General features: G+C 39.2%; 1 protein-coding gene across 4 annotated transcripts in view; it reads right to left on the bottom strand.

Annotated features, from left to right (window-relative positions):
- Positions 1-17,465, bottom strand: part of ATP8A1 (ATPase phospholipid transporting 8A1) — a 217,640-nt gene that overhangs the window by 123,253 nt on the left and 76,922 nt on the right. For 3 of the 4 annotated variants that reach the window (XM_079152800.1, XM_079152799.1, XM_079152802.1), the window contains 3 exons: positions 17,207-17,284; positions 16,104-16,192; positions 12,587-12,631 (listed from right to left, as the gene is read on the bottom strand). In XM_079152800.1, coding sequence (XP_079008926.1) covers positions 12,587-12,631; positions 16,104-16,192; positions 17,207-17,284 — 212 coding nt within the window. The remainder of the gene's footprint in view (positions 1-12,586; positions 12,632-16,103; positions 16,193-17,206; positions 17,285-17,465) is intronic. The other variant, XM_079152801.1, reaches the window with a different exon arrangement.

Here is a 17,465-nt window from a genome sequence, read left to right as displayed (position 1 = left end):
GTGAGTTGAGAGAATTGCATTTAACCAGACAAAATGTATACATAGGAAACTTCTCTCTTTAGGAGCTAGAGGCCTATACTCAGCATTGTATGGACAAAAATATACAACTTTCAACCTGAAGGTACAATTTTCAACTGCCTGAATACCTTCATATTTTAAAAAACTAGAATTCTCTCACCAAATTTTAGGCTGACAAAATTCAAGTTCTGAGTTTTCATATGCTCATATGCTTTTAAATGTGTTCATTTATAATGTGGAGAGAGAATAAAGAGGCATGAAGGACATTTCTCACCGGGAAACACTGCAAAATATGTACATATGTACAATCCAAAAGAGACAAAGGTGCTACAGATCATTTTCCTTGGTTTAATGTAACTGAGTAGAGGAGTGAAGAGACAGCTGGTTGCCTGCAGTCAAGCCGCATCAACAGGTGCACGTGCATCTGCTTTTACATCCAGCCACCTGCAGGTCTACTGCTGAGGTGGGCCCTGCAGTGCTCAGGTTTGCAAAGGACAGGTGTGTGCCATGCCCCAGGCCAGCCTGGAAGGCACATGTGGTCTCTTAATGCCATCTCCAAATTCATCATGAGACCCAGAGTCAACAACTTTTTCCAGAGTCATGCTGTAGGGTCATTGATGCCAAGGTGTATGCTATGGGAAGGGCTGAACTGTAGGCAGCCCTCCAGGTCCCCTTCTGGGAAGGCGCCTGTGGCTGGCCTGTCACTCTGGGGTCACTACATCACAGCAAATGTCCCTGTTGCTCATTTGTGTAGTGATGATTTCCAGAATTATCTGCTGCTTACTGAGTGGCTTCAAGAATTGGTGCACTCTGGCTCTGAGACCTGTGAGGCTTTTGGGTGGACATTTGCAGTCCTTGGACATAGGGGACCATTGTAAGGGATGCTTACCAGGGCAAGTCTCAGACTTGCACCCAGAGTCCCAAACCCTGTCACAGCAGATCTCGATGGGAACTTCAGGTACTCTGCTCCTGGCAACTGTTCCCACTGTGTCATGCTCCCCCTTTGGCAAAGACATTCACAGGACAGTCAGACATTGATGGCTTTCTTCATTTCCCCAACTTCCTATTAGCATTCTTCACCAAGAGTGGGGAAGGTTTGCTTCTTCTGCCATCTTTGGGGGCTTGTAAAGGAGGGCAGGTGAGAGCCATGGAGTATCCTCTAGATCCCACGCACTGCCAGGTACCAGGACCTCCCTTGTGCCCTTGCCTCTTGGAGAGCATGCTTTCTGTTACTCCTTTTTTCCAGGTGTGTCAGGTTAACCTGAGTACAAAGCTACAGGATTTTAAAAGAGGCTTCTTGAATTTCTCCTTTAGTTGCTCCAAACAAAAGAAACCAAGGGCACTACTGGGAAGAGAGATTTCTAGCAACAGGCAGTGAGACTAATGCAAGCCCAGGCAATGCACTCAGGCTAAGCCCCACATAAACCTCTTTGTGAAGGTGGCCATTCATGTCATTCCACCGGTCTGGATTGGGTGTCGGTTGTACTCACACTCTAAATTCTGAAGGTACACAATTACCTTATGACAGTTATCACAAGGAGGTACAAACCCAGCTTTGTGACCCCTCGTCTTCTAACATTTATGATTTTTTCTTTTAAATTAACAATCTTGATCCCAGAGTAAAGGCACAGTTTTTTTCTCCTAGATGTCAACAGCAATGAAATGTGCTGATGACGTCCTGTCTTGGAGTCTCTTCTATTCTGGAGGCCAGGTAAACATAAGCCACTGATATGTTCCATGGTATGTTCATAGTGGACTTAGAGCAGCACCTGCCAGGTAGTCATGTCCACCTGCAGCAGCCAGAGCAAGATGCTCACAACCCACTACAGGGGGTTGATCTCCTGGTCAGTGTAGACACTCTATGGTGCTCAGTGGAACTTGTTGTCGGGCAGGTGGCAGGTGCTCAAGGTCACGAGCATGGTGCACTACAGCCTGACTCCAGTCAGCACCCTCTAGGGCCTGGGAGCTGTGCCCCTTTCCCTAACCTGCAGAAACCCCAACCTCCTACCCTAGCTGCTGCTGTATGGCTTTCAATCCTTGAGAGGGTTGGCATGCTATGCTTTTCAACATTGCTACTGCTCACAAACCAAAATTTCTGGTTGAGAGATTTAGTTTTTAGCAATGAGTTTGTTCTTCAGAGTCAAGGTGAGTCGAGTCAAGTCCAAGAACATGAACAGGTGATTAAATTCAGTAGTATTTTTGTTAGCTGCTGGTTTTGACCAAAGTAATGAGTCTCAGTTTTCTGTGAGACTCAAAGTATTTGTGAAGGCAATTACAAAAGAGGATTTCCAAAAAACATTCTGTGAAAGGCTGCATCACTGGAATAAATAAATTACCTGCCAAGGGGACTACTTTGAAGACTAATGCTAATTTAGATGTGTTAGATCTCATTATTATACAGTCACGCCTGGCAGAACGTTTTAGTGGGTCTGGCTTTTTCAGCAGAATAAATAAATACCACTCACTCCAAACATAATTATAGGCTAGAGTGAAGTGAGAAAACAAATGAATAGAAAAATAGTACTATCTGCTGATGTTGTGATAATGCTAAACACCACAGTGATATGATGAAGCACAGATCATCCGGAGACTCACCCTGACTACCATTAACTTAAAAAAAATTACAAAAATAACGTGCAACTACATTAAATAGTTAAGAAAACCAAAATAATATCTATGATTTGCTTCAAAACAGTACTGGGGGGAGCACACAGAGGGACTGAAGTTGGTCTTTAGTGTGTACCATGGCAGCCAGTGCTGGACATATTTTGTTTATGCTTAAAATTTTTTACAATAAAAGTTATAGGAGAAGAATGATTGTGGAACTACATAGTTTTGGAAAGTGAACATATCTTACAGCCACCTGGATGTTGCACATAACAGTTCTTTCCCTCTAATCTCAAAAATATTGATACTATCAATTCAGAGAATAGCAGCCTTTTAACAGAAAGGAATTAATCTGTGAGGTTGGTTATATGGTAGCTGAGGGTACTTGGAAATAATAAAATAATACCAATTTTGAAGTAAGTAGCCACTGGTTGAGATATGATCTGATCTTTGTAAATCATTTATTTAAGAGAATAGAGCGAGTCATCATTCAATTATCTTTAATGTCAACAGAATGTGTTTGAAAGTGTTAATATATTACAGATTTGTCTTAAAACTTGACTAGATATAAGTATGTAATCGACATATATTTAAGTGCTAAGTATGTGTTTAACTGGACTTTTTTGGGTGAATGCTGTTTCAGCAAAATACAAAGTGCATAGGGTTTTTTTTTTCCTTCATTGCTTTTATTTTATTTTATTTTTTTTATTGTAAACAAATGGGATACATGTTGCTTCTCTGTTTGTACATGGCGTAAAGGCATAACATTTGTGTAATCATAAATTTACATAGAGTAATGTTGTTTGATTCATTCTGTTATTTCTTCCCTTTCCCTCACCCCTCCCACCCCTCTTTTCCCTCTATACAGTGCTTCCTTCCTCCATACTTGTCCCCCTCCCTAACCCTAACTCTAACCCTAACACTAACCCTTCCCTCCCCCCATTATGTGTCATCATCCACTTATTAGCGATATCATTCTTCCTTTGGCTTTTTGAGAATGGCTTCTCTCACTTAGCATGATATTCTCCAGTTTCATCCATTTGCCTGCAAATGCCATAATTTTGTCATTCTTTATGGCTGAGTAATATTCCATTGTGTGTATATATATATATATATATATATCACAGTTTCTTTATCCACTCATCAACTGAAGGGCATCTAGGTTCGTTCCACAGTCTGGCTATTGTGAATTGAGCAGCTATGAACATTGATGTGGCTGTATCTCTGTAGTATGCTGATTTTAAGTCCTTTGGCTATAGGCCAAGGAGTGGGATAGCTGGGTCAAATGGAGGGTCCATTCCAAGTTTACTAAGGAATCTCCACACTGCTTTCCAGAGTGGCTGCACTAATTTGCAGTCCCACCAGCAATGTATGAGTGTACCTTTCTCCCCACATCCTCGCCAACACCTGTTGTTGCTCGTATTCTTGATAATCGCCATTCTAATTGGGGTGAGATGGAATCTTAGGGTGGTTTTGATTTGCATTTCTCTTATTACTAGAGATGTTGAACATTTTTCCATATGTTTGTTGATTGCTTGTAGATCTTCTTCTGTGAAGTGTCTATTCATTTCCTTGGCCCATTTGTCAACTGGATTATTTGAATTCTTGGAGTAGAGTTTTTTGAGTTCTTTATAGATTCTGGAGATTAGTGCTCTATCTGAAGTATGATTGGCAAAGATATTCTCCCACTCTGTAGGCTCTTTCTTCGCATTGCTGATAGTTTCCTTTGCTGAGAGAAAGCTTTTGAGTTTGAATCTATCCCAGTTATTGATTCTAGCTTTTATTTCTTGTGCTATGGGAGTCCTGTTAAGGAAGTCTGATCCTAGACCAACAAGGTGAAGATTTGGACCTACTTTTTCTTCTATAATCAGCAGGGTATCTGGTCTGATTCCGAGGTCCTTAATCCATTTTGAGTTTAGTTTCGTGCATGGTGAGAGATATGGGTTTACTTTCATTCTGTTGCATATGGATTTCCAATTCTCCCAGCACCATTTGTTGAAGAGGCTATCTTTTCTCCATTGCATATTTTTGGCACCTTTGTCTAGTATGAGAAAATTGTATTTATTTGGGTTTGTGTCCGTGTCCTCTATTCTGTACCATTGATCTACCTGTCTATTTTGGTACCAATACCATGCTGTTTTTGTTACTATTGCTTTGTAGTAGAGTTGAAGATCTGGTATTGCAATACCTACCCCCTGTTTCACTCTTCCTGCTAAGGATTGCTTTAGCTATTCTGGGTTTCTTATTCTTCCAGATGAATTTCATAATTGCTTGCTCTATTTCTGTAAGGTACGTCATTGGGATTTTAATTGGAATTGCATTGAATTTGTATAGCACTTTAGGTAGTATGGCCATTTTGACAATATTAATTCTTCCTATCCAAGAACATGGAAGATCTTTCCATCTTCTAAGGTTTTCTTTAATTTCTTTCTTTAGTGTTGTATAGTTCTCATTGTAGAGGTCTTTCACCTCTTTTGTGAGATTGATTCCCAAGTATTTTATTTTTTTCGAGGCTATTGGGAATGGGGTAGTTTTCCTAATTTCTCTTTCTGAAGATTCATCACTTATGTATAAAAATGCATTGGATTTATGAGCATTGATCTTGTAACCTGCTACTTTACTGAATTTTTCTGGTGGAATTTCCAGGTTCCTCTAAATATATAATCATGTCATCAGTGAACAGGGATAGTTTGAGTTCTTCTTTTCCAATTCATATCCCTTTAATTTCTTTGGTTTGTCTAATTGCTCTGGCTAGAGTCTCAAGAACGATATTAAATAGAAGTGGTGAAAGAGGGCATCCCTGCCTTGTTCCAGTTTTTAGGGGGAATGCTTTCAGTTTTTCACCATTTAGAATGATATTAGCCATGGGCTTAGCATAAATGGTCTTTACAATGTTAAGGAATGTTCCCACTATCCCTATTTTTTCTAGTGTTTTGAGCATGAAGGGGTGCTGTATTTTATCAAATGCTTTTTCTGCATCTATTGAAATAATCATGTGATTCTTGACTTTAAGTCTATTGATATGGTGAATGACATTTATTGATTTCCTGATGTTGAACCAACCTTGCATCCCTGGGATGAAATCCACTTGATCGTGATGCACTATCTTTTTAATATGTTTTTGTATGCGATTTGCTAAAATTTTGTTAGAGAATTTTTGCGTCAATGTTCATTAAGGATATTGGTCTGAAATTTTCTTTCCTTGATCAGTCTCTGTCTGGTTTAGGTATCAGTGTGATATTGGCTTCATCGAATGAGTTTGGGAGGGTTCCCTCCTCTTCTATTTTATGGAATACTTTGAGAAGTATTGGAATGAGCTCTTCTTTAAAGGTTTTGTAGAACTCGGCTGAGAACCCATCTGGTCCCAGACTTTTCTTTATTAGTAGGCTTTTGATGACTTCTTCAATTTCAGTACTTGAAATTGGTCTATTTAAATTGTGTATGTCCTCCTCGTTCAGTTTAGGCAATTCATATGTCTCTAGAAACCTGTTGATGTCTTCGAAATTTTCTATTTTGTTGGAGTATAGATTTTCAAAATAGCTTCTAATTATGTTTTGTATTTCAATCCTGTCTGTTGTGATATTTCCTTGTTCATTCCGAATTTTAGTGATTTGGGTTTTCTCTCATCTTCTCTTTGTTAGTGTGGCTAAAGGTTTATCAATATTGTTTATTTTTTCGAAGAACCAACTATTTATTTTGTCAATTTTTTGTATTGTTTCTTTTGTTTCAATTTCATTGATTTCAGCTCTGAGTTTAACTATTTCCTGTCTTCTACTACTTTTGGTGCTGTTCTGTTCTTTTTCTAGGGCTTTGAGCTGTAGTGTTAGGTCGTTTATTTGTTGAGTTTTACTTCTTTTATTAAATGCGCTCCATGAAATAAATTTCCCTCTAAATACTGCTTTCATAGTGTCCCAGAGATTTGATATGATGTTTCTTTGTTCTCATTTACCTCTAAGAATTTTTTAATTTCCTTCCTAATATCTTCTGTTATCCATTCATCATATAATAGCATATTGTTTAATCTCCAGATGTTGGAATAGTTTCTGTGTTTTGTTCTTTCATTTATTTCTAACTTCAATCCATTATGATCTGATAGAATACATGGTAGTGTCTCTATCTTCTTGTATTTGCTAACATTAGCTTTGTGGCATAATATATGGTCTATTTTAGAGAAGGATCCATGTGCTGCTGAGAAGAAAGTGTATTCGCTCTTGGTTGGATGGTATATTCTATAAATATCCGTTAAGTCTAAATTATTGATTGTGTTATTGAAATCTATGGTTTCTTTGTTCAATTTTTGTCTGGAAGATCTGTCCAGTGGTGAGAGAGGCATGTTAAAATCACCTAGTATTATTGTGTTACGGTCTATTTGGTTTCTGAAATTGAGAAGGATTTGTTTGACATACATGGATGAGCCACTGTTTGGGGCATAGATGTTTATGATTGTTATATCTTGCTGATTTATGCTTCCCTTAAGCAGTATGAAATGACCTTCTTTATCCCTTCTGACTAACTTTGGCTTGAAGTCCACATTGTCTGAAATGAGGATGGATACTCCAGCTTTTTTGCTGAGTCCATGTGCATAGTGTGTTTTTCCCCCTCCTTTCACCTTTAGTCTATGGGTATCTTTTTCTATGAGGTGAGTCTCTTATAGGCAACATATTGTTGGATCTTTCTTTTTAATCCAATCTGCCAGTCTATGTCTTTTGATTGATGAATTCAGGCCATTAACGTTCAGGGTTATTATTGAGATATGATTTGGTTTCCCGGTCATTTGGTTCATTTTTTAAAATTTTATTTATTTATTTGTTTGACACAACTTGGTTCCTCCTTTATTTGACAATTCCTTTAGGATAATTCCTCCCTTTTCTGATTTGCTTCTTTGTTTTTCATCTCTTCCTCATGGAATATTTTGCTGAGAATGTTCTGTAATGCTGGCTTTTTTTTTGTAAATTCTTTTAGCTTTTGTTTATCATGGAAGGATTTTATTTCATCGTCAAATTTGAAGGTAAGTTTTGCTGGGTATACGATTCTTGGTTGGCATCCATTTTCTTTCAGGGCTTGAAAAATGTTGTTCCAGGCCTTTCTAGCTTTTAGGGTCTGGATTGAAAAATCTGCTGATATCTGTATTGGTTTCCCCTTGTATGTAATTTGGTTCTTTTCTCTCACAGCCTTTAAAATTCTGTCTTTATTTTGTATGTTAGGTATTTTCATTATAATGTGCCTTGGTGTGGGTCTGTTGTAATTTTGTGTATTTGGAGTCCTATAAGCCTCTTGAACTTGATTTTCCATTTCATTCTTCAGATTTGGGAAATTTTCTGATATTATTTCATTGAATAGATTGTTCATTCCTTTGGTTTGTTTCTCTAAGCCTTCCTCAATCCCAATAATTCTTAAATTTGGCCTTTTCATGATGTCCCATAGTTCTTGTAGATTCTGTTCATGATTTCTTACCATCTTCTCTGTTTGTTCAACTTTGTTTTCAAGGTTAAATATTTTGTCTTCAATGTCGGAGGTTCTGTCTTCCAGGTGTTCCATCCTACTGGATATGCTTTCTAAGGAGTTCTTAATTTGGTTTATTGTTTCCTTCATTTCAAGGATTTCTGTTTGTTTTTTTTTCCATATCTCTAACTCTTTATTGAAATGATCTTTTGCTTCCTGTACTTGCTCTTTCAACTGTTGACTGGTGTGATCATTCAATGCCTGCATTTGCTCTTTCATCTCATCATTCAGTGCGTGCATTTGCTCTTTCATCTCATCGTTTGCTTCCCTGATTATTTTAATTATGTACATTCTGAACTCCTTTTCTGTCATTTCTTCTGCCACGCTGTCATTGGGTTTTATTGATGTAACATCTAGATTTGTTTGGGGCATTTTCTTCCCTTGTTTTCTCATATTGTTCAGGTATCAGTGGACTGCTGAGATATTGTAGGTTTCCTCTATTGACTTACAATGTCCCTGGATTTCTATATATATCCCCTCTTAGCCTTCAGTAGGCTGAAGTCTTGGAGGAAGTTGATAATGCGGTGCTCCACAAGGAAGCTGTCTCTCTAGGAGTGGTGGCCTTCAGGTGGGGTATATTCCCTGCTAGTGAGCAGAGGTGCCTCCACTTGTTGACCAATGGTCATCCAAAGTGGAACTAGGCTGCCGGCTGAGGCAAGGCCTGTTTGGGCCTGTGTCTCTGGTTTTACCGTCCTTGTGGGGAAACCTCACCCGCCAGGGAAGACTCACCCGGTGGGGAGGTCTCGCTGCTCAGTTCCCCTCCTAGAGGTTCCCCTCAATTTACAGCTACTACCTGGGCTGGGCTGCCTTCCTCTGCAAAGTTCCCAGGGGCCCGGTCCTACCTCTTGGGCCTGGGAGCCTCACCCTTCGCAGATGAATCTCCTTAGGCTGCCCCTCCTCAGAGAATCTGCCCGCAGGCCTGGAACCTTCGCTGTGCCCCTAAGCGTGTCTCTGTGGGGCTCTTCCACCAAGAAGCCTCCTAGATCCTGGGACCCTGCTCTGCACCTAATCGCCTGGCTATGCGGCCCCTCCTCTGAGCAGCCACCTGGGCTCCGTACAATCGCTCTGTGTCCCAGAGACCCGCCGCACGCCTCTTCCTCCAGACAGCCGCCCAGTATTCCGGTGCAGTCACTAGGAGTCCAAGCAACTCACTGTGTGCCTCTTCCCACCAACCACCCGTAGCCCTGGGCAATCAATCACTCCGAGTTGAAGTGACCCTCCCCGTTCCTCCTCCTCCTCCTGGTAACCCCCCGGGTGTTCAGGAGCGGTTGCTCTGAGTGGCTCTGTATCCACGTGACCCGCTGCACGCGTCCTCTGGGCGACCGCCCGGAGCTCTGGTGTGGCCACTCGAGACCAAGCGACCCACCGTGCTTCTCCTCCAGGCAGCCCCCCTGTGTTCAGGAGCGGTCGCTTTAAGTCCAAACAACTCACCACTCGCCTTCTCCTCTGAGCAGCCGCCTGGAGCTCTAATGCAGTCACTGCAAGTCCAAACGACCCGCCGCGCTCCTCCTCCTCCTCCTCCTACTCCTCCGGGCCGGCCCTGGTGTTCAGAAGTGGTCTGAGTCCAAACAGCTCGCCACGCAGCCCCTCCTCTGGCAACCGCCTGTAGCTCTGGTGCAGTCACTCCGAATCCAAGCGGCCGCGCTCCTCCTCCTCCTCCTCAGGGCAGGCCCCGGTGTCCTGAGTCCACACAGCTCTCCTCGCCGCTCCTCCCCTGGGCAGCCGCCGGAGCCCCAGTGGTTGCTCCGAGTCCCAGCGCTGTGCTGAGCGGCCTCCTCTCCGATGCTCCCAGTTGTCCGAGTTCACTGCTCCAGCGGGGAGAGGGGCGTCTCGCCGGCAGCTCTACTTCATAAAGTTCTCTGCGTTCCGGGACTACCGTCCCATCCGGGATGCCTCCCCAATGGGAGAGACTCACCCGGCTGCTTTGAGTTGGTCCCAAGTCTCTCAATATCTCCTCTTTTGAATCCTGAGTCCTGGAGCAACATGAAATGCAGCCACCCTCTAGGCCGCCATCTTGAAACCCCGTGCATAGGGTTTTTAAAATTTGTTTTAATATATAGACACTGTGATAGTAGGGTGTATTTTGACATATTATAAATACATGGAGTGCAACACATTCCAATTTTGATCCCATTCCTGTGGATGTACATGTTGTTGAGTTACACTGGTCGTGTATTCATATATGAGCATAGGAAAGTTATGTCTGACTCAGTCTGCTCTTTCCTATTGCCATTCCCCCTCCCTTCCCTTTATTCCCCTTTGTCTAATCCAATGAACTTCTATTCTCCTTTCTCCCCCCTCCCCCCCCTTATTTTGTGTTAGCATCCACATATCAGAGAGAACATTTGGCCTGTGTTTTTTTGGGATTGGCTTATTTCATTTAGCACAGTGTGTAGATTTTATATATGGAATTCAGTGAACTCTGTATTGGAAGGTGAAGCTGCTGAACACCAGCTTGGAATTCACTTTTAGTTTTTTTATTTATGGAGTCATCTATACTCTCTACTCTTAAAGACCAGCAGCAGGAAGATGCAGTTGGAGACCTGGAGCATAGGATTCAGTTAGAATTAGATGTGATCTTGATTTCCTTGGCAATATGAAACCAACTGAATGAAGTTGGGCAAAAGCCAAATTTATGAATGTGCAAGGCTGTGCACTCCGTGCTAACTTACCTCAGTTCAGTTAGATTTCACCTGCTCTACTTGCTCTTGCTTAAAAACACAAGGTATTTACTGAAATAAATTCCAGGTTGAGAAAAACTGAATGAAACAGAGGGGGTAAAATGACTGAAGTTTCAAAGCAAAATTTTGTGCTTTAAAAGCAGTTATCCTTTAAAGTCCTTTAAAGTTTACAGACTGTAATGTAACCGGAACATACTTTGTAACGAAGCGAAGCCAGGCTTTAACTCTGGCTCCCAAGGTATCTGGATGTATTCTTGGATGGCAAATCACTTACCAGCTTCTCTGCCTAAATTTTATTCACTTTAAAATGGCCTCGTCAAATGTTATGAGGATTAAGTGACAGACACCTAAGCTAACACAGTATGGGCTTACAGCATCCAAACACTATTCTAAGCATTTAAAAAACAGACTCATTTAATCCTCAAATCTTCCTGATGATGTCACTACTATTAGCAGCATATTATTCAAAATGAGGATACTCGGTCAGAGTTAGGTAACTTGTTCAAATGCACCAGTGGGATCAGGATCTGAACTTGGATGGTCAGGATCCAAAGACATGGCCTAGGACATGGAAACTCAAGAAATATTTGTTCCTTCATTTTTGCAGGCTTAAAGGTAATTATTTTACATTTGGAGAATCCAAACATATAAAATAAAATTTACTTTATTATAAAGCTTGCAATAGCCTTCCCTAGTGTTTATTTGAAAAATATCATTAATATCTTAAGTTTGTATGTAACATTAAAAAGTTGAATTATTCACAAATAGTGGTACATTTTAAAACTATTGACAATATAGTTATGTGTAGGTGTCAAATGTATGACACTAGGCCATGAGCATGTGATGACTCATTGGTTGTCACATGAATCAAACAGCTGCTTCTGTCATTAACCCTAGGTATTATGAGGTGTACTGAAATTGTTAAAATCAAATTTCCACTTTACTGAAATAAATTATGGGTTAAAAATATTAATGTTATTGAACTTCGATGTGTATTAGATATATGACTTACAAAATACAAGTATAATCTGAAAATTAAAACATAACCAACTATAAAGCCTTAATATTTTCTAAAGTCCCCAGCATTAAAGGAACCCATTTTCTCAAATTCTATTTGCTTCCGTGTCATGATGAATTACAGAAATAAAAAATATGTACTATACTAGATTAAAATGTAAATGCATGGGAGTTCTAAAGTAAAATGAACAACAAAAAAATTCCCCAAACAGAAATTTAAACCTACAAAATGCAGTCTTTGATAAGTCTAAAATTGATTATACTGCAGTTCACTCTAGTCCCAGGAAGCACAGTCTTTCAATCTTTGTCCTAGACATTTCATTTTTCTAGCCCCTGGACATATAAAACTAACGGAAAATATAAAAAGAAAATGTCACTGCTGGGATATATTTGAGCAGCATTTTTTGCAGTTCTGCAGAGTGCATGTATAGTGCCAGAAGAGGGCAATGCTAAGCTAAAAAACACAAGGAAGCTTTAGGAACTGTAGTTGAAATGAGGAAGTTCACAGCCCAGGGACTCTGGATTTATCATTAAAGACTTTATTACAGATAACTCCAGCAAGCCTAACCTTTAAGGTAAATGTTTATCAAATGCTTATAAAGGTTATCCAATAGAAAATAAAGGCTATGTGATAGATTTCAAGAGCTAATCTTCATAGCATTTTCACCCAACAGAGATGAGTGGTGAAATGGTCTAACAAAACAACAGAACGAAAACTTTTTAAAAGAGATGAATGAGACAGTAAGGTCCACACAGCTTACCATTCGTCAGGAGAGCACCCATAATCCTCAGGTTCAGGGACATGGCTTCAGAAAGCAAGAGGAGGGATAGAAAAAGGAAAAATAATCACAGAACGGCTGGGAGCATAAAACCAAAAGGAAGTGCTGAAAAATGAACCGCCAAAATGTTAGGAAAATGAACTTTTAGTTGAGTCTGAAAGAATGGCAGTTAGTACAGTAAGTAGAATATGATGATTTATGGTTAGCTGAGCAGGTGTACAAAGGCATCCTGGAACTGCGTAGCCAATTTGCCTCTGTACCACAAAATTTACTGACTTTATGCAATGCCTTCAAGATTCAGTAAGAAACATTTAAACTTAGCAATTTAAATGCTTGTTAAAACTAAGGGAAAATTAATCATACATATTTTGTAATCAGGACAAAGTGTTTTAATGAAACAAATGTGCTAATACCTAGGAATGAACTATTATACTATAACTGTCCCATAAAAAAGACCTAGTAGAATAATCTAGTAAATTTAAGCAGGGGCACCCCTAACACAAAGTTGATCTTTACAAAATAATTATCACTAGCAACCGTGTGCAAATCTTTTTATTCTGTTTCCCATCATGAATTCGAAAGGGCAAACTGTGGGGCAAAGACTAAGCAAAATAAGAGAAAATTTACTAAAATTAAATTCTAAAGAATTACTTGAAGCATTAATATTTTCTGTTTATAAAATTAGGAGATGTTCAGAATTAGCTAAAGATTTCATACCTTATCCTTCTAGTAAAATGCAGTAGGACTCACCTTTGATTATCTAAATCAAAGGATAAAACAGCTTTAATTTCAAGTTCAGACATGCTGAAGAAGGATGAGCTATAAATTTGTAACTGCAAAGGCAGTGGCTGGCATTTGAAAGTTTGTATTACCACCTCCTGGGGGGGGGATAAACATCTTGCTTTCTTCTGCTGTGGCTACAAGTGTGTGTGACTAATAATTTCCCATATTAAATGCCTATCAAATACTATTATGGGGCAAATGGGAACCTGTTTAGATTCCTATGACCCAAGAGTGTTCAGAGAAAATCCCACAGCAAGGTGGTTGACGGTAATTAATCTTCCCATCCTTCAACCATAGACACTGGCTAGAATTAGGTAACAGGGCTGTGTCCCCTGCTGTACACGTGCTCAGTCAGAAGTCATGGTTTCCCTAAAGCCTTCAGATAGCCACAACTCTCTACAATGCTGACAATCCAGCTGTCCACCAGGATGTGTGGGCAGGGATCTTTATTAAAGATTCAGTTGGGGAAAGGATGCCTAAAGTGCAAATGCTGAGATAATATATTAATCTTGAAAGTAGTTTAACGACTAGCTTTACTCAAAATGGCTTCTGGTATTCTTGAAAACACTATATAACATACAAAGAGGGATTATTGCTTTTTACAAAATAATCATTGTGAGCAACCATGTATACATCTTTTTATACAGTTAAACTCTGCAAACAAAAGAAGAGATGAGTTTTTATTTCTAAACATGCTAGAACTTCCTATCTTGAGAAGATCATTAGAGATGGCGTGGTCTCCTACCTCATTAAACTTTAAGCATCAGGATTACCTGAAAAGGCATTTTCTAGGGTCTCTAAGAAGAACTAGAGATAATGCTGGAACCCGTGCTTACATCTGCAACTCATCATTAAGAAATGCTACCTTGCCAAGAGGTACTTTGTTACACTGGCAACACTTTGAACAAACCCACCCTTATCCTCTCAGTTGTTTGAGATGATACCAACTGACACAGGAAGAGCACTGCTACCACCTCAAGGTATTTAAGACCTAAGAGTGAGAAGAACCTGTATAAAATGCAGAACAAAGACGAGATCTCATTTTAACTTTCTGTTCTGATAATTTCACGATCAATAATCACAAAGGTTTAGAACTTGCTTATTCACCTGGAAGCTGGACAAAGTCCAACAAACAGGTTCATTGTAGAAATAATATCTATGAATGCATGTAGAATCTGTGTAAAAACTGATGGCACCATAAATCTGACAGCAAATGTATAATATGACAAATTCTAGAATCAAAATAGGTCTTTGCTTCTATTTTTAGGATAACTGTGGGTAGAATGTGTAAGTACAAGACGCCAAAAAGTGTGACTGCAACTCTCTTGTTTCAGGAGCAACTAGAGGAAGGCAGCGAGGTGAGCTTCTTAGATCTAAGGGGATGAGGAATCTTCAGATAAAGAGGAAAGATGCACAGACGGTATCCAGCCCTGGAAACGCAAGCACATCTCTCAGACCACCAGCCTGTTCACAGTGTGAAAAAGCCATTCAGTCAACTCCTTTTAACTTCATTTATGCACGTAGATTGAAGTCTTTTTTAGTTACTCTTTCCAGTCCCAAAGAACAAGTGTGTCTGCCTTCATCTATTTCTTTGTAGACCCTGAATATAGGAATAACCAAGCACCTGTAGAATTTTCATGAAATATTTGTAATTTTAACCAAAACTCAAAATTTAGTTCAAAGAAAATTTTAAAAATTTTCAACAATCTTTTTATATTGGCTTACTGCTCAGAGATAAAGTGTGAATAAGAGTGGGTATGAACCAGATAACCCCAAAGCAAGCACCCATTTGTGTGATTAAGAGATCATTATTTACAGGTCCCACTGTGGAAAAGGATAGTTTTAAAATGTCAACCAACCAGAAGAGTGTTTCAATTTTTGACCATATAATTTTTGGGAAATGTAGAATTTAATCTTCTCATATTGCTCTACAAGTATTTCTAAAAGAAGACTTTGAACAGATTAGGCAAGCATACCCAGAAATAAGATATAAATTAAATGGGTGCACAACAAGCATGTTTTCAAGAACATTATTAGCCTGATTAAAAACAAATTTTTGCTAATATTAATTTTCTTCTGAACTAAAAAGAATTTCACATGCAGTGAGTCAGATGGCCGAGGCAGGAGGATTGCTAGTGCCAGGCAAGCCCTGCAACCCAGTAAGATCCTGTCTCAAAATAAAAAGGGCTGGGGATGTAGCTCAGGATAAGAGTGCGGTCCCCAGTACCACAAAAAAGATAAAAGGAAAAAAAAAAGGTTTCCCATCCCTACCTCCTGCCCATCGTCAGAAGACCAGATTGCTCTATAAGTGCTAAGAGGAGAGATGATAAAAGAAACGCCAATCATAACTGAAAGAGAAACGACAACGTTTTAACTTGAAAACTGACCAGGGCCTGAGTGCACTGTCCCACCACATCCAAGTGGCACTCTTGCTTCAGTGCAAAGGGAAACATATTTAGTCCTTATTACCAAGGCCAGATGGAGACCCTTTTACAACCCTAAACACTGAAAAACCTACTGGGTAAAGACCCACCTTACATCATCCGCAAGGAAAATAATACCAAACAGTATGTGTGTCCTGAAATTAAAACAGCTGCTTTCTAGATTAAAAAACAAAACAAAACAAAACCCTCCTCTAATAAGAATTTCCAAGAGTACCAAATTTAGTATTAATTAAATGTGTATATCACCTTGTAATTAAAGGGAAAAAACTCACCCATAAGCAATTCCTGCTATAGTGCACTTCTTAAACTGCATTACGTTGCATGTCAGAGTACCCGTTTTGTCAGAAAATATGTATTTAACCTAAAAAAAGTTTAAAAATTTTGATTAATGTTTCAAATTTTTTAGAGGAGGAAAATTCCTTTAAATTGTACTCTTTAAATCAACTTCATTACATTGTAGGGGTACAATGAATGTTATTAACTGACTAGTTCTTGCACATACATCAGAGCACATATTCAACTTTAAAAATATTTTAGCAAATTTTTTCATATGTGAGTATTAAAGACTATCTAAATATTTTAAATACTATGGGCATAGAGAAATATGCCTTAGTGTGGTCTGAATTTCCACTAGAGAGTATCACTATAGTTACTTAACAGTTACAGAATGCTGGGATGTCTGTTGACATTTCCCAATATAACAAGCAACTGTAGAGTTCATGATAGCTTGTGCAATTAATTTCATACAACATCTGAACTGGTAAGAAAAAGAGTAATTCTGTCCTGTATGCTATTTAAGTAGTAAGATTTGGAAAGTAGCAATGATATAAGAAAACAAATGTGATAGTGATACCACCAGATTATATTGCCTAGTGAGACACAGTTGTCAGTGTGTGAAAGTACATTCTGTGTTGTTTCACAATGAAAAAAATCAGCTAACAATGTATTTCTCAGAATGCATCCCTATTGCTAAGCAACATATGACTATACATGTGAGTGTCGTATGAATTATAAATGTAAAATTCCTATTTGACTAGACTCATTCAACTTGAGCTTTCCCATCCTTTCTGGTTGAAAGCTATGAACAAATGTGTTACTATGATTGTAGCTCAAAAATAGTCAATAGTTTCCATACTCATCAGACTACCAATTGAGGGACATGTCTAGGTTTATGCAATACCTTACCTTGAACACAGAATCTGCTTTAAATAACGTTGAGAACTTCATTTACTAAAAATGAAGATGGGTAGACATGTACTAAAAATGTTCTTATGCTGATTATTCAAATATTGGAAAATTAGGAGTTGCTACCTCATCTGAAGTTGTCTCATATGACAGAAATCATACCCAATCTGACTTCTGATTCAACACTTACCTGGCCAAGTTCCTCATTCAGATTAGATGTTCGAGCCATAGCAGCAGTGTCTGTGGGTTCATAGTGCATGTCGAGATCCTTTAAAAAGTAAAGAAGTAACTGATACAACCAGTAACATGGAATTGGGTAAAAATTCAAAAGAAAGTGGTATTGTGACAGTGATAGCTCCTTTGGGAGTTGTCCTTTGCAGAGTTGCTTCCTCTCCCTTTGCATTCTAAATTTTACAGGAAAGCCACACCTATATGATGAAGATATTAAC

The sequence above is a fragment of the Sciurus vulgaris genome (assembly GCF_902686455.1).
Source record: "Sciurus vulgaris genome assembly, chromosome: 9".
NCBI lineage: Eukaryota > Metazoa > Chordata > Mammalia > Rodentia > Sciuridae > Sciurus > Sciurus vulgaris.
The sequence above is the reverse complement of the archived record's forward strand: the minus strand, read 5'-3'. Positions and strand labels throughout refer to the sequence as shown.